Genomic DNA, 27,096 nt, shown 5'->3' with positions numbered 1-27,096 from the left:
AAAAGTAACCCTTAAGTATATATGCCATTCCTGCTGTTATTGTTGTGGTGTTGACTGAATATAATTTTTTATTTCATGACAGTGACTTATTTACAGCTACTAATTCAGTAATTTCAATTTGATGGACATAAATTGGCTACATATCTACTTGAGTATCTCATGGTGCCTAGGTGGGTTGTCATTGCCATACAAGTACGGAGAACTCTTAAGATATCATACATTTTTCTTGTGTCCAAAAACTTTGGCCGCAGATGTAGTTGGTAGACAGGACATCTGTTTAATGTCTGATTGTTGTAATTTCTGAACACAAGAAGTGACTTATAGATTTGGTGTGCACTGATTGTGCAGTGTAGACTACACTAGTAAAGGAGGGATGAGGTGCTGTTTTTGTGTGGTCTGTGTTTTCAAATTTTTGTGCAGCACACTTGAATTAAGTAGCGTTAGTTCTGAAATAGGATTATTATGTGTCTACAATGGCTTTAATTAGTTTAGTTGGCTAAGCATGAATCTTTATCTAAATTCCTAAATATCAATCTTGTACAGAATGTGTTGAGCATATTGAGTCATGGGTTTATTTTATCAGTAGTAACCTAGAAATCAATTATGGCTGTCTTGTGAGAGCTGTTAATGACTATTTAGTACTGCTTTATGAATGTGCTCTGAAGTGTGCATGTATCGAATTAAACAATATGTTACTTTTGGAATTGAAAATATTTGCTGAGATAATTTGAATGAAAGAGGAATATATTTGTATACTGTGCATGGTAAGGTGTTTTGATTCACAATGTGTTGTAGCTTCTAGAAGGTGTTGCCGACAGAATCAGGGACAAGAAGGTAGAGACTTTGTCAGTGGGAGTTGGCTTGTCTAAGTTGGTGTGTTTAGTATGCGGTGCGACATGCTTCTGTAAAGGGTCTTGCGAAGTTGTACAATCATGTTCTAAGGTAACTTGCTGAAAGGAGTTTGTTTTATGTAATGTGTTGCTCATTTGTTTGCCATGATATGAACTCTGTGATGTTAATGGAGTAGTTTATGTAATGGACAAGACATGTTGACATGCAGTGTAGCTAATTTATGTCATAATCTATACATGGTGCTTTTCACTGCTGTAGTTTGGCTTTACACCTGTTTTGATGTGTTGCTAGTTCTTATGATGAAAGCGTGAATGAGAGGTTACAACAAATCAACTGGATTCCTAGTAAAATATTACACTGTTACTACTTGCAAAGCATAGAAGACAAGTATGAAGATGTGTGTGGATGAAACTTTGTTTAACTTGTATTTTTATTTCTGTAACAGGTTGCTTGTAGAGCAAGTAGTTCACATGCAAGTAATACCCATGTGGCAGGAAACTGAAGACGGTCGACAGATGACACCAGATCAACAGCGATCCGACAGGGTGCTAACTATGTATTCCTCACTGGATGATTCAGCATGTCGGTAGGTAGCATGTTTTTAACTAGAGATGCAGGCAGGATGCAGTCTGCTTTCTACAGCTATAGCAAAATTGATATTTTATTACACAACTAAAACCAGATCAGAAAGATGTACTTTGATAGGCATGGTGATCTTCTATTGTATGTGCTGTAAGAATCTTATATCTAATTGTTTCTATCTTAACTAAACATTTGATGTAGACTTTGTTTTCTGGCAGTGTCAGTAAGAGTAGCAAAGTACTGCGTGTTAACTGATTTTGTAGTAGCTTGCTCGTTTTGTGTTTATCACAGACGTCACTTAGCAATTAAGTTAAGGGTTTTATGACCTACTTGATTGGTTTGAGTTATGTATGAGATATCCATTGTTTGGTAGTATGAGGTGATACTCGTTAGTAGAAATGCTATTTAATATTGAAAAGTAAACCCTGATATATTAGTTATTGTGATAAAGCAGGTATTGTAAACCAAACCATAATCAAAACACATCTCTTTCTTACACAACCATTGGATGCAACGGTTGTGAGAACTAATGTTTATTTCTTGTCCACTGCATCTGGATGCTATCTTGACAGAGAGGTAATTTTCCATCTTTGAGAGAGAACTATGCACTCTAAGAGTGTCGACTACAATGCAAGCCTGCTGGTGTTAATGGCTTGCAATATTGCTGCTAAAGTTTGTTCTGCTTGCTGGTATATTATGTCTTTGTCATCTTTTGGCTCAGTATGAGCTTTGTTCTGCAACATGCCAACAACCTTGTTGATGTCACTAGAAAGGGTAACATGATAAGGCTCAGCAGCGTCCAGTTTCTCTAGTTCTGTGATGAGATTATTGTTCGACTCAGTCTTTTCTTCAAGCAAAATTATAAATTGAGTCAATTGCAAAACACTTCATTGTTAATTCAGGCATCCTTCATCAAGACAAAACCAAACAAGTACTACTCTACAAGAATGAACTCTTTGGCTGATAGCTGATCTTTCTAAGTGGTAACTTTGGTTCTTCTCCATTCAGGTCTCTGCAAGTCTGGTGCAGCTCCTGAAAATTTCAAACACTTGGTGCTTGGAGTTTTTGAAGAGGAAGCTTTAGCAGTAAGGACCCATTCTTGGGACATGGAAGTATGAGAACCAAATTTCTTGAATGTGGGACTCAAACTCATACTTTGGTGTAGCCTCGAACTTCCAGACCAGTGAGCGTAACTCTAGTCTGGACCAGAACGTTACAAAAATGATTTTGGAAATAGCCTTTTGGGCGAATCAGTGTCTTAGGATTGGAGTGTCAGTTGTAAATTCTGATTGGTTTAGCAATAATTAGTTATGCTAAGTGAGTAATGCTGATTACACATGTGTGAAATTCTCCTGGACGGCAAAGTGCACACCAGAGCTGTCAATAGAGACACTGGTGTATGCACGCGTCTTTGGTTTAGTTTCAGCTTCAGTTCTTCCATCTTTTCAAGCTTGTGGTGACAGAAGATGCACAGCAGCATCGCTAGACCATCACCTTTGACAACTGGTTGAGCGGTAGTCTCACTAGTCATTCAGTTAGACTATCTAGCATTCTGCCGCAGAATCAAAGAGTCGTCATTTCATGCCGTCCACCAAGATGTCACTGTACACGACAGATATCTGTTCTTCATTCGTGAGATCTCATGGCATTTACAAATGATATGTTTGTGTAGTGCGAAAGCTCGGTATCTTTCCATCTCATTAGCGAACTAGGTAAATGACCCTAGGCTGGTAGACTACCGTTTAGCATGGCTTTTTGATAAGTACAGTGTACTTCCGAAATCATTCAGTATCGTTTTGGCCCAAACTAGAGTTGTGCGCTCTCTGGTCTGGAAGGTTTGAGGCTAACTTTGGTGGTGCCAGATGGTGACTAAGCCCTACGTAGAATATCAAAGCCTGTAAAGGTTCTTTCAAGATTGGATGCTGGTGTACCGTTTACTGTTGCTACAGCTCTGGGTAGCGTAGAATTGCCAATAGCATGGAGAGTCATGCATTTTCTTGATGTGCATAAAGCGATGACAATAGTCAGTTATTCTTTTGTGTTTTCTTGTGTCAGCTTGCTGTAGTGTGGCTGGTAGAGAGGGCATTAATACAAATCGGTCTCATTCATGTTCCGAACGTGGAAAGAATTAATGTTAACACAAGCCATCTCTGTGAGCGAAGAACCAGATTGTCACTACAACATCATTTGCTTTCTTGTGCCTTGATACTCTGCTTGGGACATTGCAACATCTGTTTTAGAATTGTTGTGATATTTCTCATATGAAAGGTAGATAACCGTTTGATATTCTCAAGAGTGACCAGCCAGGTCTTGCAACCATAAGAGTTGGGAGGGTCAGCACTTTGAATATTCCTAGTTTGACTGTTTTTGAAAAAACACTGTAGTAAATATTCGTTTTACCAGTAGTTGAGTGTTGTACTTGCTTTAGCAATTCTGTATCAACATTATGTAACTGATGATGATTGGTGAAAATGACGGCTAGTTCATGACTCTCTCTTAGAACTTCTGTCTTGTCAATGTTGATACCCCACTTGGCAAGTTTATGTAGAGCATCAACAGATTGTTGTAAACCACAAAGAGACTTTGATATGAGAGCCAAGTTATCTGCATACATTTTTGTTTTGATCAGATTTACTGTGACCCTATGTAAATTAAAGTTTAGTTTTATAATGAAAGATTACTTTTGCTTACACTTAGTTTTGTAGGATGTAGTGAATGTGTAACTTTCAGTATGCTTTCTAGATAAGAGGTTTGTATTTGCAGTAGACTTCGTCTCTTTCACTTATGGGTGCAGCAGTTCTGGACATGTATATTAGAAGGCACTTGTGATTAGACGATCTCTGATATTGATTTAATTTCATGTCAAATTGTCCAGTTGAATGAAAGTTATGAATGGCACATCTACATTTTTGTTTCATATCTTGTACTTGTTTGTGTAACATAGTATTTTGTTTACTACATGTTTTAGATACAGGTGTTGTGATTTATCTTCATGGTAGTAATGCTTTATGATTCTTTGAGTACATTAAGGATATTAATGTTAATCAGAAATTTAAATAGTTGATTGTTGCTAATATATGTTCAATTTTGTGTTTTAGTGCATTTCGGGAGATTTTGAGAACGCAGACACAGTGAGTTTGTAGGGACCTTGATTTTATGTTGTTGACACATGTTGCAGTTGCATGTAGCAGTTGACAAGGAGTATTTCAGTGTATGTGCACATGTCTGAATAAACATGCGCACATGATGTCAACTACACACATGCAAGTGCACATGCAATTGCTTGTGTGTGCATACATACACATTTATCATATGTATAGTAGTTTCTTCTATTCTTTGGGTCAGGAGACAATGGAAGTTTGGACACCAAGTAGACTTGATTTTAAAATCCATGGTTAAGAGAGCACTAACAAATGGAGGACGTACATGGAGTCAATTAGTAGCCTACTTATGTCAGCAGTTGTCTGCTTGTTTGTGGCAATATGCTCTAAGATGGTTTTGAAAGGCTAGCTGTTTGGAATAGAAATGATGACTAAAGGGACCATCAGTAGTGTTTGCTGTTGTATCTAATATGAAAAGGGTAGATCAGTATATGTAAGAATAAGCTATGTATTATTGTCAAAGTTTGAAGGGTTGCTGAAGCTCAGGAGCCAAAAGATTCCAATGCCAGAGGGTAGAACAGTCTTCCGTATTTTAATACCGAGTCCTTGTGTTTGTGGTCCTTGTCCATTTATTCTGCAATTGCGGCAACTCTAGTCATTTAGCTGCTTCACAGACATGCTTAGCCTGGACAGTATTACGGATTGTTGATAGATGTCATTAGGACAAGCTTACTTTGTTGTCTATTAGGAAAGCATGCCAAATTATGTCTCACAAAGCTGAATTGTAGCCACAGCTGAGCAGATGGTCTCCATGAGAGTCAATGATATTCCCACAAACACATCTGAGTGAGTCAGGAGGATCCGGGAAGATAGGAATGCCAAGCCAAATTCTGATGGCAATAATGAACTCATGCAGAAGCATGGGTAGGCCACAGTTGAGGTTTGACGGTCCTCAGCCATGCCCAGCATAAGCAGAAGAGATGGTATTAAGCCTTGCTCTGTTTCTCACACTGCTCATATTCTTGAGAGACTGAAAATGAATGACATTCAACTGTGACTGAAGTGCTCTTTGCGATGAAGCAAAAAGGCAGGTTCATCAATACATGCATGATATCCAAGTTGTACAAAAATCGTTCTTTTTTTCCTAACTTTACCTGGTAAAGAGAAGGTTTGAAAAAAGGCCCTGGAGTGGTACAGTACACAAGCTCACTGAATCTAATGTAGAGACATTTCTAGAACTCCCTGCCTTCACCAATCGAAGAACCAGCCCACGTCTAGCATTGCACCTGCCCAGAAAGGTAGCAGCTGCTGCTGATTTCACCTAATCCTCTGAAGCACAAAGTCAGAGTTGTTTGTGTCCAAGCTGGATCTGAAAGGGAATGAGTTGGTTACTTGACATCGTGAATTTTTCATACCAGAATCAAAATGAGAAAGCTGCTCAGTAATAAAATGTCCAGAAATGGTTTGAAGTCAGGTGATTTATCTTGTAAACAATTTTAGTTAAACAACTCTGCAGTAAATGGAATGCCACCTGCAGATTCTCTAATTCTGGCAATATACCCTAGGCTTTCAAAACCTTATCCACATGATCACTGAAATACTTGGTAAAGAATTCTTGGAACCAACAATGGGAGATCCCAATAGTTCAGCACCATGAAGGGAAGTGTGAATTTGTTTAATCTCTGAATCGATTTCAGGGAAAGTTTGATGTCCAGAAGGCCAAAGTATCTTGCATCTTTTGAGGTTTAGACACAGACCATAGCTTGGTCCTTTAGACATCAAGGACTGCAGCAACTCTGAAATAGACTCTTTAGTACCAATTAAATGTACTATCATCAAGATACCATAATGAAACCTGCAAGCCTACGAATGGACCAGTCTCATCCAAAATCTCTAGAATGGTCAATGAGAAGAGCATAGGACCCAATGGGTTGCCCTGCTCTAGTTGTGATTGAAATTTGCTGAGATCTGAAGCGTAGTGAACTGATTGATATGACCACAATACTTAGGCCACTTAGATGTGTAGATTCTTGATGAAGACTGCAGAGATATGCCTCCCAATGACATTTGTTGAAAGTATTCTTCATGTCTGTTTTGAAAGCAACACAACTCTTTAATATGACCATGTAGGAGCATATAGAATGAACTGTTGCTTCTAGTCCACCTTTAACCCCTACTCCGACTTGGCCATAAGGAAGAAATATGTCGGGCAATCGAGACTTGATGGCAGAGCAGCATACACAGCTAACTAATCTTTGCAGGACCTCACCTGCAGCAGTTGAGTGAACACTGCCCTATTATTCGAAGGGCTGCTAGAGGAGCACCCATCAGACAAGCACCTAGACATTAATCTTGTCAGATGCTCCAAGCAACAGTGTGTATGACATGGTGCCAGAGATAGCATCAGTGAGGTACTGAGCTTGCAATCTAGAAGCTCCAGGACTTGAACATTTTGGGAAGGCATTAAGACCCGCAAGAATAGTAGTAGAATTAACAATCAAAGAGGGTGGGATGTCATCATAAAAGGTTGGAAGACTGTGAATTTGATGACGACTAACCAAATTCTTCAGGGGAACTCCAATGGAAATACAACCTGATCTCAAAATGTAGGCTTTATCGTGAAACTTTGTGCTGCGCTACTTTCAGGCGAGCTGTTGCTTTGGTAGCGGAGAAAACACTTGTTATGTACAGAGTATGCGCCAGGCTGACACATCATTGGCACTAAGCTCTGCCTACACTAAATGAATCGCCTGTGTAGCTCAGTTGTCTTGCCAGTAAACTACCCCCAAACTAAATGGGAACGGTAACTATAGAGGGATCTTGTGTTTTAGTGTCTTAGAAGAGCTCTTTGTAACGAAAGTAGGATTCTAGAGGCTATTTTCTCCCAGTAGACTTGACCCTCTCCTCTCACAGAAGATGAGGCTAGCGCAGTAAACTCAACGGTAATTAGCTTCAGTCTTTGCTCTATTAATCTATTAATCTACAAGGGGGAAACACAGACGAGGTTCAAGTATGTCAAGGAAGCGTAGACGTTCTCTTTGAGAGACCTGCGTAGTGGACACGCTCCTTCTTGTTTTCTAGTCCTACGTCCACATCAAATTTAGGTAGCAGTCCAGCTGTGGCGATCAGAATGACTCCTAGGTGCCTCACGAGCCGGGATAGAGGATTGAGTATCTGGGAATGACGAAGGGGTGGTATATTGCCTGCCATGGTCACGAGTCTACCGTTGAGTGTTATTGCGCTAGCCTGATCTTCTGTGAGAGGAGAGTGTCAAGTGTACTTGGAGAAAACGGCCTCTAGCGTCATACTTTTGTTACAAGAGCTCTTAAAACACAAGATCCCTCTATAGTTACCATTCTCGTTCCGTTTTTGTGTAGTTTATTGGCAAGATACATGTAACTGAGCTACGCATGCAATTCATTTGGTGTAGGTGGAGCTTAGCGCCAATGACGTGTCAGCCTTGCGCATGCTTTGTACCTAACCTGTGTTTTCTCCGCTACCAAAGCGACTGTTTGCCTGAAAGTAGCGCAGCACGAAGTTTCACGATAAAGGCTACATTTTGAGATTAAGTTGCATTTCCATTGGAGTTCCCCTTTAAGAGCTTCATTATCATTGGGGGCACATAGCCCAATGAACCATAGCAAGGCCATATCGACTTTCCTTAGCTAGATTCAATGCACGACGAAAGTTACATCTCTTATGGTATGGGATCTAGGCTTGGCATCATACCTGGCCTCCTCCCATAATGCAGTGGCAGCTCCTTTCTGCCATTGGTGAAGATGGCAAGTTAACAGAGTAGATTACAATTCTCTTTTTTTCTCCACAATGTGGCAAATGAAGAAAAGACTTGGGGAATAGGAAAAAGTGAGTAAAATCCCATCTTCAGAACAAGCACGATGAAGCTCTTCAGCCATTCTTGTGCTAGGAGAGGGCGATCAGATGAAATATGGGAAACATTGTCAACATGAAGGATCATTACCTTATTCATAACTGTTGAGAAGATGGCGAATTCATTATCTACAGGTGAAACAAGACTGAAGTCCATTTCAACAATAGGCGCAGTGTAGGAATTGTGAGTGTGGACTTTGTCAGTTTGGGCTGCCTAATGGGGAAAATAGGAATTGAAGTAGCGTAACTACTTCAATGATGTCTGCTAAACACAATGTAAACACTCATTTACAAGCTTCTGATGGCATTCTAGAACAGCTGCAGAAATGCTACTGACAAAAGTAGGTGCAGATGTCTCCTAAAGTTCTGAATGGAGTTCACTTGTGACTCTGGAGACGTCATTGGGAACTAATTGGCTGTCTAATGTATTCTAAGAAATGCAATTAAGGTGATTACATCTACTCTTTAGCTAGAATAGGATGGGCCATGTCTGACTGGGGTGGAGTCTACATTTGTAATTTTCCAGAAGCTTCTCATTCCAACATATTTGAGCATCATCCTAACTTTTAGAATGCACCAGTGTCTCCACCTCCTCACATGCGTTCCAGAGTTATCATTTCCATGTTTCTAAGTGCTCAGGATACCAAGATCTGGTAATTTTTCCACACTGCACGTATTGTTGGAATGGACTTTAGCAGCAGCTCTGATCCCTTGTATAACTAGGTCAGAAAACGGAATAACTTCAGGAGTTGCTGACGGAATTGGTCCTTGTTTGTGTAGATGGTTTGTCTGTGAATGCGAAGATAGTTGTTGTGACACAGATGGACAAGGAATGCAACTGTTCTTTTCAATCTGTGAGGACAGATGTGGATCCGTCATCATATCCCTATATCTAGGCCGACGTGGACCAAGGATTGTCTACAAACAGAGACGTTTGTTAGACGCAAATCCACATTCTGCACAGAGGTGACAGTGATGGAAGTTTAAGAAATCCACATCTGAAAATCGGCGGCAAACAATATGACGCGTATTTATGTGTTGAAATAGGCGTACCGTATCTCTTGCTACCATTGAATAGAGAGAACAAGCCAATTTCCGTTGAAATGTGCAGTCAACTTCATCCCAAACAGGTGGCTTGTCATTGTCGCTGTCTTCCCCCTCTCCCTTTTTTTGTAGAGTCAGAGCCAGAGAAGAAGTTTGAGCTTAATGTGGTCATTCAAACTGATGACAACAGGCAGCACAAATCATTGAAAAAGAGAAACAAAGCCCAGTCACTGTAAGGTATTTGACAGATCGTTGCTGTTGTATGATCTCGTAGAACCCCCAACAAAAAGATGTCACAACGTACTGTTGAACATGAGTTTAAGACATCAAGAAACAACTGATGACTAAAACAAGAAGCTGACAGTGCCTAGAAGGGAAACTTCAGAACCGGAATGTGTGTGTGTGTGTGTGTGTGTGTGTGTGTGTGTGTGTGTGTGTGTGTGTGTGTGTGTGTGTGCATGTGAGTGAGTGAGTGTGTGTGTGTGTGTGTGTGTGTGTGTGTGTGTGTGTGTGTGTGTGTGTGTGTGTGTGTTTGTGCATGTGAGTGAGTGTGTGTGTTTGTGCATGTGTGTGTGTGTGTGTGTGTGTGTGTGTGTGTGTGTGTGTGTGTGTGTGTGTGTTTGTGCATGTGTGTGTGTTTGTGTGTGTGTGTGTGTGTGTGTGTGTGTGTGTGTGTGAGTGTGTGTGTGTGTGTGTGTGTGTGTGTGTGTGTTTGTGCATGTGAGTGAGTGTGTGTGTGTGTGTGTGTGTGTGTGTGTGTGTGTGTGTGTGTGTGTGTGTGTGTGTGTGTGTGTGTGTGTGTGTGTGTGTGTGTGTGTGTGTGTGTGTGTGTGTGTGTGTGTGTGTGTGTGTGTGTGTGTGTGTGTGTGTGTGTGTGTGTGTGATATTTATTATGTTTGTACTTATTGCCAACCCCAATCCAAATTCAACTGTCTCAAACTAACCCAAAAGTATCATCACTATCGTCTGATGCAAGTTTCTCAAAGATTTCTAAAGCCAAAGTTTGATGGACAATAGATATTGAATGTGCTCTTGAAGATGAGATTTTGCAGCATTTGAAGAGCTTCATGCCCAGCATTCGTTGCTGGTAACAGTTTAGCATGACAGAGTGGGTGCAACAAAAGGTTATTCGTTTGGCTATTGCTTTTAGAGCTTCAAGGCTGCTTGCTTTCCCATGATCTCAATGTTTCCACAATAAGGGAAAAGAATTTTTTTCCTGCAGTTTAAACTGATGCTTCGTGTTTTAAATATTTCTCTATCTTGCCTCAACAGTGTACCCAGCACAGTGATTGCTTCTTACTAAAATTTGGGCTACAACAAATTCGCACATACGCATTAAAGTGCACTGGCCAACCACATTGAGGTCTGGGTGAAAAAATGTCACCGACATTGAGAATTGTCTTCTTGCAAAGCATGGAAACTGATGTCACAGAGGGTTTTGTGGCCTTTGTTCTTAAGGATTTCTGTTTGTGTCCAAGAATGTGTTCTCCAAAATGATTTAACATGATCCAAGAACAGAGTTTTGTTAAGCACATGTGCGGGAAACAGTAGTAGTGGAAGCTGAATGTGTAAGGAAATGATTATTGCTTATGGTGGCATGTCCTGTCTGAGAAGAATTTGGCATTTCCATGCACCACAATGTTTGGCTGCAATAACGTTTAGGTGTGCTCGATCATAAAGGTTAGATGATTAGCAAACATTGGCAACGAGTTGTTCTTGGATCTCATGTTGGTGGGTTGACGGAATATTGACTATATGTTGTGGAAGGAATCATTGTAAGATGTCTTTGCGTCATTGAAGGTATCAAAGCCGAAAAACTGGAGATTCCAAAAATGAGTGTTGATATCAACTCATTGAACTGTTGCAGGAACATCAGGAAATGACTGATTTCTACTAGGCCAATAACTTTCAAATTTTGATAGATGAAGACTAATTTGAGATCCTTTTTCTTTTAAGAGATCCAGCAGAGATGAAAGCAGAGCATTGCGAATATATAAACCGTCATCCAGATACCAAGTATTTTTCATGTTGATCTTTAAACAGCACTTTTCAAGAACCATACCATGAGTGTTAATATAATTTTAATATTAAAATTTGGACAGAATCTCTAATCTGACTTTAAGGTAAATGAAGTTTGGCCGTCACTGAATGGCAGCATATTCTGATGACTAGGTCATGTAAGCTTTCTTCTACAGCGATTGGTTGGACATCTCGAAAACCTTTCTTTTTATAGAGAGCAGTAAGTGGAGCACCAACAAGCCAAGGAGCAATTTGTCAATCTATTTACCAGATAATGCATAACAGATTCAACGTGTTAAGTTGTTTAAGCAATGCTGAGAAGATGGAACAGCTGTGCCTTGAATAGCTTCAAGTAAGTGTTGGAACTTTATCTTTGAAAATCCAGGGCTGGAAGTCCTGAGAAAGTGTTTAGTATCTCTGAAACAGATTCTGAGGTAACACACAACAATGGAGGTACATTGTCAGTTCATTCTGGAAGGTTGTAACTGGGATGGTGTGCTTTTTAAATCTTCGAAGCAACAGGATCGTTAAATAGCGGACAACCGACAGAAGTTAGAAACATGTGGCATCATGAAAGCAGCCATCCCAGGCTAGAAAGATCTCGACTAACATTAGATATTATTCATTGATGGTTGGTTGCCAGCTGTGGGTTATATGCTTGCGTCAGAACGAGCGTTTTTCCAAAGCAAAATAAAGTTACCTTCTTGCCACTAATGCCAGTGAGACATAAGTATTGGACTTTTAGAATGTCTTTGTCAAACTGAGAGGCTTGGGTTATGGTGTAACTAGTAACGAATGCTTTTTGTGGACTTAGTAAGGTATTATAAGGCTGCACACATGTTTCTTTTCTCGTGAAACAACTTGGCATTTACAATATCATTGCAGAGGAAGTTGATTTAATATAGATTGCAATCGAATTTATGAGGTTGTGAAGTGGAAGTGCTTTATGTATAGTTAAGTGATGATTTACCCTTATGGGAAATTGCAACCATTTACTGTAATATTACCTAATGTTGAATTATGTCTGAAGAATATTTTAACTGCAGTATTTACTGGTTTGGTTTGTAGCATTAGTGGCATTTTCAAAGATATTGTTGTCAAACACACTGAGGATGATGATGAGGAAGAAGAGGTTTGTTTTGACTATACTGTTGACTACGGATACTTTTCTATTGAAGTGTGTTGAAGGAAAGAGAACGAATTAGGATGTCTCTTACTACAAGACTAGCAGGTCAGTGGTAATTTAATGGTAGTGCTACTTGAAGTGCTTTGCCTGTTGTGGAATTATAATTGCTTTGTGATCAATTACCTAGTATAGCACTACTTTTTTCACCACATTATCTGCAATTGACAAATTAATACATGCACACCGGTTTTGCTGGTCATGTCTCATCTCATTCATGCATGACGTGGTTGAGATACTGGTAGGGAGACTATCTGTAGAGCTAAGAGAAATTTCTTGGCTTTGACAAGACATACTAAATTAATATGTACAGTGTACTCGTAAAATTCTTGGAGGTATGGACCATAATGTTTTGTTGTGTCTCCTCATCATTTTTCATTACTACTTTTACTTGTTACAATGTGGATTTACAGAAATCACTGCGTTAACGTTAACACGCTTTAGAGTGGATATTTTGTTGTTGTTAGTTGCCAGTGTTAGTTCTTGTGTACTTTAGATGTGAGTGATCGTCTCATTACGAACAGGTACTGTACAAGTGTGAATTTTCTTCTTTGCATTGCATGAAAAAAGTTATAATAGTTGGGCATACTTGTAGGCAGTTGTGCACACAGAATGTCATTAACCCTAGGCGTAGCAAGGGTTATAGTAGTCGTTCTACTGGAAGTGGCGGCCAACTTGACGGAAATACCGACTCGACGGAAACGACAATGTAACGACTTTGGAATGTATAACGTGCGTTCATTGTTATTAATGCTCGTGTAATCTCGACATATGTGTGGTTGTTGGAGCTTGTCCGCTAGTCTGGGCTGAGTCACGCATTATGTTCCAATTTTGATTACTGATCGTGACTTTTGAAAGTACCTTCGAGGTCATAGCGAACGGAGACTAAGTGAACAGAGAGTCAACCTGCGATAAGCACACTGAAGTGATTTACTGTTTGATGATAAAACTGCCTCTCCTTGTCAGCCACCTGTCTAAACAATTGTTGGGATCTTGGGTCTATAATAGAGACGTGCACATTCTTGCAAGTAGATGCTTGCACGTAGGTGCTTGCCAGTACGTGTGCAGCAACTCTTTGGTGTTGTTTTGATTGGAGTACATACCTGTGCCTTGTTGTTGTGGCTAAAATCAAAATCATTAGGTCTTTTAGGAACACACGCATATGTAAGTTTCCTGCTTTGCAGTGCGTTTGGAAGCACATTGCTAATTGTAGCTAGAATACAATCAAAGTATCCGGAACTGGAAAATGGTCAATTTCTTGGCACCTAGGGTTCAGCACTGTAGTGCTCGTTTTCATTACTTTAGAACTAGTCTATAATAAGGTTCAGTCAGATTTCAGATTTGTTGTCTGATCTACAGAACCATGTGTTGTTTTTGTTAAGCTAAAGCAAGGGCATGTTTCTTTATTCTCTTCTGCTCTTCTGGAGAAGACTAGAAGAGCTGTAGAGTATTTCGACTGTTTCTTTATTTCCCTTCAAAGGTAACAGAAGAGGTCTAGGAGAGGTCTCGTGACCTCTTCTGCTCTTCAGCAGAAACTTGGAGGAGCAGAAGAAAAGAGGCAACACATGCACATTTCTTCTAAAACCGGATGGCAGGGAGTATGGGAACAGCATCAAATCTGTGATAGACGTGCTAACGTGTAATTTCTCTTTGCTGGAGTCGTGGAATCCTAGTGATTCGCAAGCCAGGTTTCGCAGGGGCCTAACGTTGACACATGCCGGATCTCGGTATCAGCTTGTTAGGAACTGCTAAGAGTAAGAGCATATAAAAGTTAGTTTTATGTATTAACAGGCTACTTTGCTCGGGTGCATTCAATTGTGAGGAATTACCATGAAAGTATCTTGTCTAGAATGTTAGTACGTGACAGTGAGATGTTCTAAGTAATTAGCTGCGAATATTTCATTAATGTACATGCAATTAGATTTTGTATGCCGCTCGATCGTTAGCTTTGAATAGTGAAAGCTGGCTCAAGTTGACGTCAATTTTATTCTAATTGGCGAGTGATTGGCTTTGTCATCTTTTTCCTTTTGCAGTGATAACTTTCATTGATTTGCCTTTGATGAAATAGCAGACAGAGAGCACTTTTTGGGAGGCATTTTGACAGCGTACAGGCGGGGTTGCTGAAATGATGCAAGCATTTGTGACGCCAAAATGAATGTGCGACGTCACAATAGGTGACATAACAGTTAGGAGCCATAGTATGACATCAAGAAGTACAGATGAATGCCAGCAACACATAAGTATAGGACACAGAGTACTGAAAACATCAGCAGCTGCTATTCCAAAGTGAGAAAGGTTGCGTGCTAAAGGAGCAGCGAAGAAGTGCAGCGGTTTGTGAGTGCATAGGGAACAAACTTTTTGTGACGTCACAATTTTCGAAATGCCAGCGCAAAGCAAAGTACAGGGCACCAGCCACCATGAAGAGCACCAGTTGCTTTACGGATCTAGAAAAGGTCATGTGCTAAAGTGGGAGCAAAAAAGAACAACTGTTTGCGAGCAATTACAAAACAAATATTCAAAATGACTGCACCCATGGACCACTTTCCTTTATATAGGTGTTAAATTTGACTTGAATCTGACTGATGAGTCTACTACGCATGCTTGTGCCTTTTTGTGCATCTTTGTGCCTCTTCCGATTGTTTTTTATTCATTGCTTTTTTGACAGCTTTAGTGGGCACGGCTCTTCTGCCCTGTTTTGAATATTGCTTGTCTACCTCTTCTAGAAGAGCAGAAGAGAAATAAAGAAACGCGCTTCAAGTTGCCAGTTTCAGGGTTTCCCCATCAATCACCTCAAAATGGTGCATGATTAATATATATTACCAATTACTTATCTTATTGAAGTCAAGAAACCTTATTTGGCAACTCTGGTCTGCAGATGATACATTTGTACAGCTTATTTAGATATCAGTCATACATTTTGCCATGAAACGAAAAAATGCAAATAACCAGAGGAATAGCCAAAGGAAATAGTGTGTCAAGCACAGCTTAGAAAATGGCATGCAAGCATTTGTCTAGGTACATATGGACTGTAACAAGACAATCACATGAATGAAAATGTAAGTAGAAACGTAACCAGCTACTGTAGCGTGTTATTTTTAGTGTTTTAAAATTTTGGTATTTCAGAAGCAAATACCTTCCGAAATTAGACGAGGCACATATTTGGTGTGGCAGAAGTAAAAGAGATTTTGGGCGTCACATGAGATCTAATACCACTTGCCCACTACGTATGTTATCATGAACATAGTGCACCTTAGCTCTTGTGTTTGTGGGTTGCTCTAGGGAAACTCCAAGCAAGCAGTTCTCATCAGTACGTACAAAACTTCCGGGTGTTTTGTGAATTATCCGGTTACTCCATTCTATTGGCGGTTTCTGCACGTGGAGTACAGTACTTAGGAAATTTTAGGTGTTATCTTAATTTAGGTGAAGAAAAGCCACGCCAAATTTAACAAAAATAGAATACTACCGAAAACAACACGTTATGCAGTATTAGAGGGAGCGCTTCACTCTGATTTCCCTTTGGGGAAACCCTAACTACTAGTGCGGGATTTGCTGAAAACGTTTCTTGTGTGGTGTGAAGTTACAGGTTTTAGTACTGTCAGGTTTTGATGGAACAGTAGCATAGTGACTCACATTATGACATTTGATGTGAATTCTGCTACTGACTGACGTTTGCTTGTTTACTTTACATGCTTGCACTGCACATGCAATTATTGTTATTTTAGTTCTATCAAGTATGTTCCTTACCAGGTCACATGATTTCTTTGAAGTCTGTGATTTAGTCTCATATGTAAAATAGTTATCTTCGCACTTTTTTGATTTGAAATCTACTTTTGTAGTTTATCACAAGAGATGTTTCTAAAATGTACTTGTGTGAAGTTTTCAGATGACCACATGGGTGTGTGTCTTAATTACTATAGAACATGGGGTTTACATTTTTATCATGAATACTTTGGAATGCATGAGTGTTGTTGGGGACAATGATGCCCTTTGCTTGATTGGCCAATTTTTATAGCACTTTGATGGATCAGAGTGGCATTATTTTGGGGGGAGGGGCTATATTTTGTTTGATTGATTGATAGTTTTTAATTTTCTTATACAGTACGACAAGAACTGCATTTTGTCAGCTGTTGGCATTGAGCCATTTTTGAAATTGTATGATTTGATTAGCGTAGTGCTTCAGAATTGCATGTTCCTTTACTTGGTGGTACTTTAACATAACTAACTTACGTAGCTAATGGCTTTTTAACTATGACATACTCATGTCAAATAATCTTATACAAATTTTCGCATATATAGCACTAACTTTTGTAAATGACATTTTTTTGTAATTGTGCAACTTTTGGTGTTGATTAGTATTTCTTGTGTCACATGTCGAGTATCACTGGTAATTGTGAACTATTAGTGCTTTACTGTTTGTAATGACTTTTGATGTTGCAGCATATCTAGAAGATCCTTTAAGAGCAAAAGAACATTTGTCTCAGCTATGGAGCAAATTGAACGATAAGCGTTTGAGTTTGTGCCTGAAGACTGTTACCAGTAGAGAATCATCATGTTCTGAAGTTGCTCAGGCTGCGGTATTAAACAATGTTTGGTTTATCAATTTCATTGTGTTAGTTCGGCTCATAGTTTCTGTTGTTCTTCTAGACCATAGGAGTAATTAGCCCTAAAATTTTACTGAGGCATTTGTTAATATTAACTTAAAGAGTGCTGCTAGTGTCAATCACATGACCGGCAACAAAGTAGCAGATTATAAAAACAACTGACCAAGTCTACGATTACCTGTACTATTAAATCTTCTAATGTTATGCTGGCTAAATTGCGGATCAGCAGAAGAAGCTTAATGTACACACCCAATTAAACATTTTTGAATGTTTTTGAACTACTACACCCACTTTTTCAACCAAGGCAGTTTCTTCAGTTGCTTCCTATAAGTGTTCTTAGATTATTTCACTCACTTGTTCTATGTTCGTGGTAGGGCAGCATCCTACTGTAAAGTATTAGGTGGGGTCTTAGTTGAAAACTTGACTTCTTTAATATGGTAACTGGCCAAAGTGACTGATTAAAGTTTAATGGTGGGCTTCAGACCGCAAATACTACACACAGACACTCAATCTTTAATTAATTGTAGTCTATACATGTGGCAACAGATCATTCTTACAGGCAAGAGGTCTAGAAGGGCCTTGTTGGACAAGCAGAAAATAGCACAAGAGACTTACCCGAGTTCAGAATTATGTTTACTTTTAGCAAGTAGGATACAAGTATTAGTTGATAATTTGAGTTGACTCAATTTTTCAGGTAAGGTTTGTTTCCACTAGTGCTTGAGCCAGTTATACAACTGATTGACCTGTTTCCACCAGCACTAAACCAGTTATATTCTGAACTTATACTGATTTTCCTAAACCTGGTTTGTAGTAGGTTTAGCAAGTGGTTTAGGTTCTGTTGTCACGTGACAGTAGTGTGTGCACTTGAAGATGGTCTCTGACAGAGTCTGTTTGATGTCTATCGTTTTGATTGCTTTGAAAGAGGGAAGCATCATTGACTAAAGGAGAGAAATCAGCAGCACTGCATGTACCTAGATGTTGAATTTGGAGCCTCAGTGATGACTGATTGTTGTTCCAGCAAGATTTGTTTCAGAAATACTGTGCCATTGCAAATGGATTTGGTCCGGATACCTCGCACATCTTGGATGAACAAGTTCCTAGTGGAACCGGTCGTCTCCTTGCACTGGTCTTTAGTTTATAAACTTGTTTAAGCTAAATTATTTTGATGTGAAGCTAGTTAAAACACAGCTTACAATGTCTTACAGTTTACAAACTTTTTGATAGAAATACATATATGATCGTATTTGGCAAGATCGCCATTGCTTTGTAGTTTAGAATTGCTTTGTAGTTTAGAAAGACATGTTGTTGTCTGTTACTGTATGTAATATATGTATTACTTTGCGATCATCTAAAACTAGTTTGTTGCAGTGGAGTCTACTGCTATCTGAGAGTTTGAGGAAACAATAGATAATATATTTTTATTTGTTTATGTGTTATTTTAATGAATGTGTTAATTTCCTCGTCAGTGCAGAACGTTTGGTGATGTTGTATGTCAATAGTAAACCAGAGATGATTAAGTACTGTTTATGAGAACACAGGGAGAGCTAGCTAGTGTTGAGTATGTGTGTTGAACGAATTGTACTGTAATATTGCCTGCAGAAAGTTGAGAATTAGGATTATAGAAAAAGTTTATTATATATTATTGTTTGTGACTTTGTCTGGTTTGTAAATTTGCTGTGTAATAGTACAATATTGTTTTATGGCTTTGTTTTTCTCTAGCTTGAAACTTTACGGAAACTAGGAGAAAAAAGCCCAATTCGTCACACGGTGGACTCTTTGTTCCATCGTGCATCTTTCAGAGTAGTTGATGGCAATGCTATCCTTCTGTTGCTGAAAAAACTAAAACAGCTGTTGGAAAATGTTGAACATGCTGCAGGAGACATTGGGAGTGAGGATAAACGGTCTAAGAGAGACAATGGTGTAGTGGTTGATGTGACAAGTGCTGTTCATCTTATCCAGGTAAACTTTTTCTGAAAGTGAACTAAGTTTGATGGTGACATTGTTGGGCTGGGTTTCATACTGCTTGTGACGGTTTTTAGTATGAAATTGTAGCAATCTAGAGTTACGAGTAGGAGATAGCCTATCAGAAAGAAGCCGTTAGGCGTGGTCTTGGTTTATGTTCTTCTTATTAGCTGATTTGCCCATTCTTTGCTCGGGCAAATTAACACAAACTGCATGCAGCACTAAGTCTCGGATTGGGTGTGGACAACACAAAATTTCGTATACACGTCTGATCTTGCAGGTATTTTGACATTTCTGTTAGGCGTTGTCACTTGGACGATGTTCCTTACACAGAACAGGTGTAGCAAACTTGACAGCTATTTGATGTGCATACGCAGGCAAACAAAGGTTATTCATATTTCTAAAAGACCCAAATATACTCTAAGAATCTTGCTTGTATTCACGTCACTGGTAAGAAACAACACGCTTTGTGTGTACTGTCCAAGGTCAGGAATCGGCATTTCAGAATCAGTGGAGATCTGAAGTGCCACTCTAGAGAAATTCAAGCGCTGGAGGTGGGTTTGATAGGCAAGAAATCACATTGTTGGATGACTCTGGAAGACAATGAAACCTTCAGTGTATACAATGGTCAAATTGGCATGCGTGAGCAAACTTTTGTGGAGCTACGACGCACTGCTTTGAAGATTTGCATCAACACACACACACACACACACACACACACACACACACACACACACACACACACACACACACACACACACACACACACACACACACACACACACACACACACACACACACACACACACAATGGACAAATGTCAAGCCCTCCACATCATTCGTGAATGACATCAACCTTAAGGTCAGTTGCGGAGATAGCTCCCCTGCCTCTAGAGACAGGGCCTCCATGCGCTACGCGGAGGCTTAGGGCCAGTGCTACAATCCATCTGGAGCTTGGCCAAAGTCAACCAGGGGACTGACTATGGCGCAGCTTTGGGACTGGACACCAAGGCCCGCAAGTACCATCTGCTGCATGATGTGACTGCCAAGCCAGCGGTCATGTCCACCCCAGTCAATGACCAGGTACTCATTTATACTCCTGAGTCAAGAGAAGCAATTGTGTGTAAGTTTCTTGCTTAAGGAAATTATGCCATAGCTCGCCATCACTGTGACTTGAACCTGTAACCCTGCAAGGTCCCGGATGTTTTCATTTTTCCAAATGCACGCTCTAATTGAAACGATCAGACTGGCAGATCAGTGGCATGTGGCAGTGTCTGCCATTGCACATGGTGCTCCACATGACCGCTGCTCTACATGACCACTGCTCCACCACGTAGGTATGTATAAGTCACTTGCATATGCAAAGGAGATACAGTGCACCATTTTGACCAGGAAGCTTTAGTCAACGTCGGTCAAAGATAACTTCTTGCATACTATGTAAAAATTGTTTTTTGATTATACATACATTTGAATTTATGAAGACATAGATCTCCAATTATTTTGAATAAGTGGCGTTTTGCTGTATTTGAAAATCAGTTTTTATGAAAAATGGGATTTACTACTAACGAGTTGCCAGTTGTGATGATGTCATTGCATGGTATTCTAGATACTTGGTGAAGTATGTCCTTGGTTGTTTACTACATCAGATGCCATTCACATTCTTCTTGTTCTTGCCAATGAAAAGGAAGAACTCGTTGGTATGCATTTTATGTATTCTCAGAGCTGAGTTGAATTTGACATGGTTTGATGTGTTTGTTTATTCAGCAACAACATCGTTGCAGATTTTGACAGCGGTTGGCAAAGAAGAGCTGACAAAGACTTTACGAGGACTTGCAGGGTATGGATGTACTACATAGTAGTTCTTGCTTACTTAAATTATATGACGCAGACAATGAATTGTCCTAGTCAGGCAACTAATTATCAAAATTAGGCAACTAGTTCTCTGAGGCCACTGCATTCTCTTAGTCATATTTATTTACTTTTCACCCTTGCGGTTTAATGATACATGTAGTTTTAGTCTCAGTTTTAGTACTAACGGGTACACAGAGTGCAGAGAGAGTACACTCAAACTTCTCTTATCCAGACTTTCCTTATCTGGGCACATCCAGTTACCAGACACCTACTCGCATCACATGTTTTTAGTGTGGAGCATGTGGCCTAGAAATGGAGTCCCTTCAGCAAACGTTGATCACTTCTTTTTGTCCCAAAATTTAGTTATAGTGACTGTTTCCAGTGACATAGAGTGAACATGTAATGTATGTATGACCTTCTGCAGTGCATGCTTTGAAATATGGATTGAGATAAGAGGTAAGGGTATAATATATGACATCTGGACAATTTCAAGTTACGGACAGTGCCCGGTTCCAAGCAGCCTGGATAAGGGGAGATGGAGTGTAATGTTACACTTTCAGAAACCTAAGAAAGATGAGAGAAAAACTATTTGTGGTGATTCACAGTGACTGATAAACATTCAGTAACAGACCTTTATGTATCTGTTTGCTTTGAAAAAAGACACATAGGTGCAACTGTCTCATCCTGCAAGAGCGTGTTCACAGGCAAATCATAGCTAAAGTACTTGTGAGTAAGCAGGATTAGAGCAAATGTGTTTGCATCGCTATGATTTGTGAGTCACATGCAGCACACGTGAGTGTCTATATGTTAGCATCATGGCATGTGCAACATATGATACTGTCCATATTTGAGATCTATGCACAAATGATGGAGTCTGCAGTCTCTGGTGGATGTAGTGATGTCAAAAATGATGAATGCCGAAGGCTCATTTGGTGATGACAGGAATGATGGTTCTGACTCCAGGGGTAGCAAATGCAGAGCTCAGTCACCAGACTGGAGGGAACAGGAGACTACAGACCTCAATTGATGCTGCTTTTTGTCCCTATCAACAGTTTGCTGAGTCTCATGCAGAGGTCAGAAATAGAGAAACAACACCAACGGCGGAGCTTCCATATTTGTTGTCATGTGCTTTCACTACTACTACTAATGGAGTTGTAAAGTTGCTTTCTACAAGGTTTAGAAGACATTAGACTAATCATGATTAGGAGCAGCTGAACAGTCAAATTTAGTGCATTAATTAACAAGTTGTTTCCTTTGCTCCTTGTCTGTGCTTGGGGCTTGTTCACACTGGGCCTAATCATACTTTTTCACATCAAATGTTGATACAGACTTACTGTACAGGTATTTAACTATTGAGATAGTGTACGTGCTTAATGTTTATTTGGCAAATACTATAGTAGTAACAGTGTGATCTGGTCAAGTAATGAAAACAGCATGATAAAGTGCATTGTAAATAGCTGTAGTTGTATCATCATCTAGTTTAGGTATGTCTTAAATTTACAAGTTTTATGCCACTTTTTAATAAGTTGATATTTGCATGTTCAGAGTTGTGTGGGAAAATGAGCAGATCATTATTGATATTAATAGCATACTGATATTATTGATTTCAGTTCAAAATGATATTGCTATTTTGATATCGTCTTGCACTCATTCATCAAGAAGGGAGATGATCTTGTCAAGTCAATGCTTGTGTTTGTTTCAATAAGGGACATGCAAAATCTAGGCAGGGTGGCTTGCTTCTCTAATTAAATAGGACAAACAACATATTATAATGATAGAAAGGGCAATTTTGTGATCACAGTGCCACTTGTTAGCAATTTATTAGACGTACACATGTAGTAAGGCATAGCAGAGACCAATCTGCATTGCATTTAGGTCTTATTATTATTTTTCTATTGTGGTCTTGTGGTGCAGGCTCTTACAAGCTGCTTGACTGCAGTTACTTTTATTAGTAGGTTATAAGGATAGTTGGCTATGTAGAAGTATACAAAGAGACTGACGAGTGTGAACTTAGCATTCAGTAAATTCTCATGTTCTTGTAATTTAAGTAATTTCTGAATTGCTATGCCATTGTCACTCTTTTCTGTCTTTCTCTGACGTGTTGGCTAACCAGATTAATGGTCATGAACAAACCAAGAGTTGTCTCTAACATAGTGTTGGCTTGTTTTGGAAGAAAGTGGTAATGGACTTGAATTTTAAATTTCACGCGAGCTGTCAGACTTGTCTAGGTCGGTAAGTCTGAAAGGCTTGGCACAAAAGGTTTAGGAATTTTCACTGATAGTGCATGATACAGATGTTTGTGGTACAAAGCTAGCATTACATTTGCATGCGCATGTACTATAGTCTTTATTTCTTTTTGTTGGAAATTGCATGAGGAGGATGTGTGTTTGTGGCAAAACAAAGAAAGTTTTGAAATGAAGGCTAAAGATGGCATTTGTAGTATGAATTGGTTTTTGAAACTTTGCAATGTAATGCATAGTTTTTTATGTATTGTGTTTAAAGACAGCAATAAAATTGACCAATTGTCTTGACTAGCCAGAAGCTTAGGTTTTGTATAGAAAACAGAGACGAAAAAGATATCTTGAATATACTTTGAATATATTGTGCATGTAGTCCATGACAGTGTGCAATGAAAATTTTTGGTACTAGTAACTGAAGCTGTGTTCCACTCTTGCTTCTACAGGTTTGAGACTTTTGAAATCATGATAGAATTGGCACAAAGCATTATGAATTTAGATACCATTTGCTTGTAAGCACACTACTTGTACAGTCTATCTAAAATTATACAAAGTGACTGTTGTTTCACATAACCACGAAGTCCATAGCACTGCTAAAATAGTCTGTATTCGTCAAAGAAGAGTTTTAGATGGGACATACATGTTGCTGGTTATATGCAATGTTAGATCCTTGTATAAAATGTAGTAAGCTAGGAAAGTGATTGATTTGCGTTAGCAGATGCAGACTGTTAGGTTTGGTTTTTATTTCTAGCTGGTAGTAGTAGTCTAATTGCAACATAGGTTACACTGATCAGGTAGAAAAACTCTTTCATGGACACTGGCAGTAATGATTGGTGGATCATCCATTGTCTGTGGTTGCCATGTATGACCCAGCACTAACATTTCTTCATGATAGGGCATAGCACATTCCTAAAGCATACCGTGAAAGAACAAAATGTTGTGGGGCAAAAATCTTGCGATTTCAGGGAACATCACTATTAGTGCGGAATTAATTTGTGCACTCACAGCCCTGACCCAACTACTAATTACAGTATGTGTGTATTTATAGTATAATTACAGCAAGAACCCTAAAGTGTGAAATTTAATTGTGAGATGAACTGCAATCACAAAATAGAGCAAGAATTTTTTCCTCGCAAAATTTTCTTACTATGCAGGCAGATAATTATTGAAAGCCTGTGGGCACAATCTCTAGTCTTCTTTTCAGTTTATGGCATGGAATGAGGGCAAAGGACTTTGGGAGAACGCTGTATGTAACTCAACAGAAACACAACTCACTATTAGTGTTTGCTGTCTAATGATTGAATCTTTCTCTAAATTGCTATATGCACTACAGTATTTATTAATTAACATTTATATTTGTGTATACTCTTACAGACTTGGTAATTTTGAATATTATGTATAGAACTGTATCTAATGTTGTGAACAAGCTGGCTCTTGATGGCAGTCCCCATCAAGCAAAGTGTGGATTGAGAGCAGTTTTAAGTATAAATTCAGGTGTGGATCGGTTCTTTACACAACTTTACAAGGTACTCATTTTATTTAGTTGCTTAATTTCAACTTTAATCAGACGTGTTTTAATTATTGTACTTGCTTGAGTAAGTCTTCGTTTGTGGCTTGTCAGCATGTACAGTAAATTAATACAGTGGGCTCTAACTGAGAACTTGACACTTTGACGTGACAATAGATGTAAGTGATTGGTAAATTGTTGCTCAACACAACTGCAGTAAGCACTAAAGTAATTCAAACTGTCAATGCTTTCTATGGACACAAATCTTCAATTAGTGTCAACAGGTTGTCGAAATGCTAAGTGCTAAACAGCTCATCTTTACTGATGTGAAGCCTTGTTGGAGAAGCATCAACTAGTACTTTTAAGAGTGTGAAATTACAGAGGTTAGTGAAAGTCAGGTGTAAGATTTACTTCATTTCTGGTATCATTTAATCGGTCATGGCCTTGACCTTATTCACGGTGGTAACCATATATACACTGTATACATGTGTCATGAGTAGTGTTGTGCAGTCGCGTAGGTTATATATAAGTTCGGTTTGCCAGGTATAGATTCAGTCTTGTGTTGTGTAACCGAAGCCTACGCTAGCAAGTCATCACAGTGGTGACAGGAGTTAGTTTCTTTTCTTTGTTGTGTTGATATGGCTGAAAGGACTGACACACTAAGAAGTCGGGAGGTACGTCTCACACGTATATTTGGTGAAAGCTTGTCTCCGTCACATTGGTTGGTATTCAAGAGTTACTACTTAATGGTACAACGAATCAACCAAGCAGATAACATTCAACATTGGAAAGATGCAGAGTACTGTGTCATGATGTTGGTTTGCAGTTGTCAGGAGAGATTGAAATGTGCTTAAATCAAGCAGAAGCTGCCAGAGAAGCCTGGCTAAGTGATATTAAAGAAATAATTGCATGTTTGGAAAGGAGGTTTGAGACCACAGATGGCAGAGAACAGGCTATCCGGAGGTTTGAAGAAGTCCAGCAGCAACCTGATGAAGTTCTCTCCACATATTTGTTTCGGTTGCGACAGATGGCAGTCTATGCATTTGCAAATGAAGTCTCGGAAAGGAAGCAGTCTCAGTGTTGTTGCGCTTCATTGCAAGAATGACTAATGACTTTGTCAGACAGGAAATTTTGTGTCATAAATGTTTAACAGCCAAAGGGAAGCTGAAAAATATAACGAAAATCCTCAATGTAGCAGAAGAAGCCAGATCAATTCAAATGGGAATGAGAGCAGCGGTACCAATGACAGTAACAGGTTGAAATGATTGTTTGGCTCTTGCCTCTCAAGGGATGGAACAATCTTGCGCATGTCAAACAATTTCTGAATGCAGGCAAGTGGTCTCTAGGGGGCAGCTAGCGCAAAAGAGAACTACGACAAGAAAACGAGGAATAGAATGTTGGTATTGCCACAAATTCACTGGGGCAGTTATAGAAATTGTTGCCAGAGAGCTAGAGAGAATTCTCAATGGGAACCCTAGCTAGCGCAAAAGAGAACTACGACAAGAAAACGAGGAATAGAATGTTGGTATTGCCACAAATTCACTGGGGCAGTTATAGAAATTGTTGCCAGAGAGCTAGAGAGAATTCTCAATGGGAACCCAGCAACGTCAAACAAGGTATAACGCTTGATCAACGATGACGACAGCAGTACTACAAGTTTCTGGTGATACCTCAGATAGACATAGATGGTTTGGTGTGGCAAGGAAGAGACTACCTAAGAGTCCTTTCTGTTACTGGTGTACTGGATCATCAGAATATAGCTGCAATGCTAGACACGTGAGTGGAATTCAGCCTAATGTCTGCAAATTGGTTATCAGAAGATAGTTTGAACTGCCTGAAAGGGTCACCAGTTATGACGTGTAAGAGTGGTGGAGGTGAGTTGGTTCAGGTAAAAGGACAAAGATGCAGAAATGTCCAGTTGACTGGAACACATTTGAAAGTTTTCCAGCTACGGGTATTGATGGTAGAAGGATTAGTGGTACTAGTTATTCTGGGCATAGACTTCATGTCTAGACTTGGAAGGTGACATTCGATTTTCATGATATGAAGTTGGTTTCTGGAAGTGGAGAAACAGTAAGAATTGTTAGGGGACTACAATGATGTTGGACAGAAGTTGGAAACTATACATGCACATGTACAGGAATTTGTGTCAGTTCCAGCTGGAAGTGAGATGTTTATCTCGTGTACAGCACGAGGCATGAGGCAAGGACAAGAATATGTAGTAGAACCATTGAAAAGCCATGAGTCAATGGTCAAACCACCGCATTAA

General features: G+C 39.4%; 1 protein-coding gene across 1 annotated transcript; it reads left to right on the top strand.

Moving 5' to 3' along the window:
- Window positions 1-685: 685 nt before the first annotated feature.
- LOC134189911 (uncharacterized) lies at window positions 686-27,096 on the top strand. The gene is made up of 17 exons (XM_062658309.1): window positions 686-834; window positions 884-942; window positions 1,144-1,239; window positions 1,298-1,438; window positions 4,533-4,565; window positions 12,555-12,618; window positions 12,675-12,717; window positions 17,107-17,243; window positions 18,990-19,229; window positions 20,839-20,929; window positions 20,997-21,069; window positions 24,723-24,846; window positions 25,654-25,906; window positions 25,981-26,082; window positions 26,645-26,781; window positions 26,841-26,900; window positions 26,968-27,096. The coding sequence occupies exons 4-17, from the start codon at window positions 1,323-1,325 to the stop codon at window positions 27,094-27,096; spliced, it is 1,602 nt and encodes a 533-aa protein (XP_062514293.1). The 5' UTR covers window positions 686-834; window positions 884-942; window positions 1,144-1,239; window positions 1,298-1,322.

This window comes from Corticium candelabrum, chromosome 14 (genome assembly GCF_963422355.1).
Source record: "Corticium candelabrum chromosome 14, ooCorCand1.1, whole genome shotgun sequence".
NCBI lineage: Eukaryota > Metazoa > Porifera > Homoscleromorpha > Homosclerophorida > Plakinidae > Corticium > Corticium candelabrum.
The sequence above is the reverse complement of the archived record's forward strand: the minus strand, read 5'-3'. Positions and strand labels throughout refer to the sequence as shown.

Bases quoted from the DNA above. Each gene is read 5' to 3' on its own strand.
- LOC134189911 (XM_062658309.1), top strand. From the start codon at position 1,323: ATGCAAGTAATACCCATGTGGCAGGAAACTGAAGACGGTCGACAGATG. The intron at 17,244-18,989 runs GTATTAAACAAT...GTTTTTCTCTAG, and splicing joins CTGAAGTTGCTCAGGCTGCG to CTTGAAACTTTACGGAAACT. The intron at 26,901-26,967 runs GTAAGAATTGTT...GCACATGTACAG, and splicing joins TTTCTGGAAGTGGAGAAACA to GAATTTGTGTCAGTTCCAGC.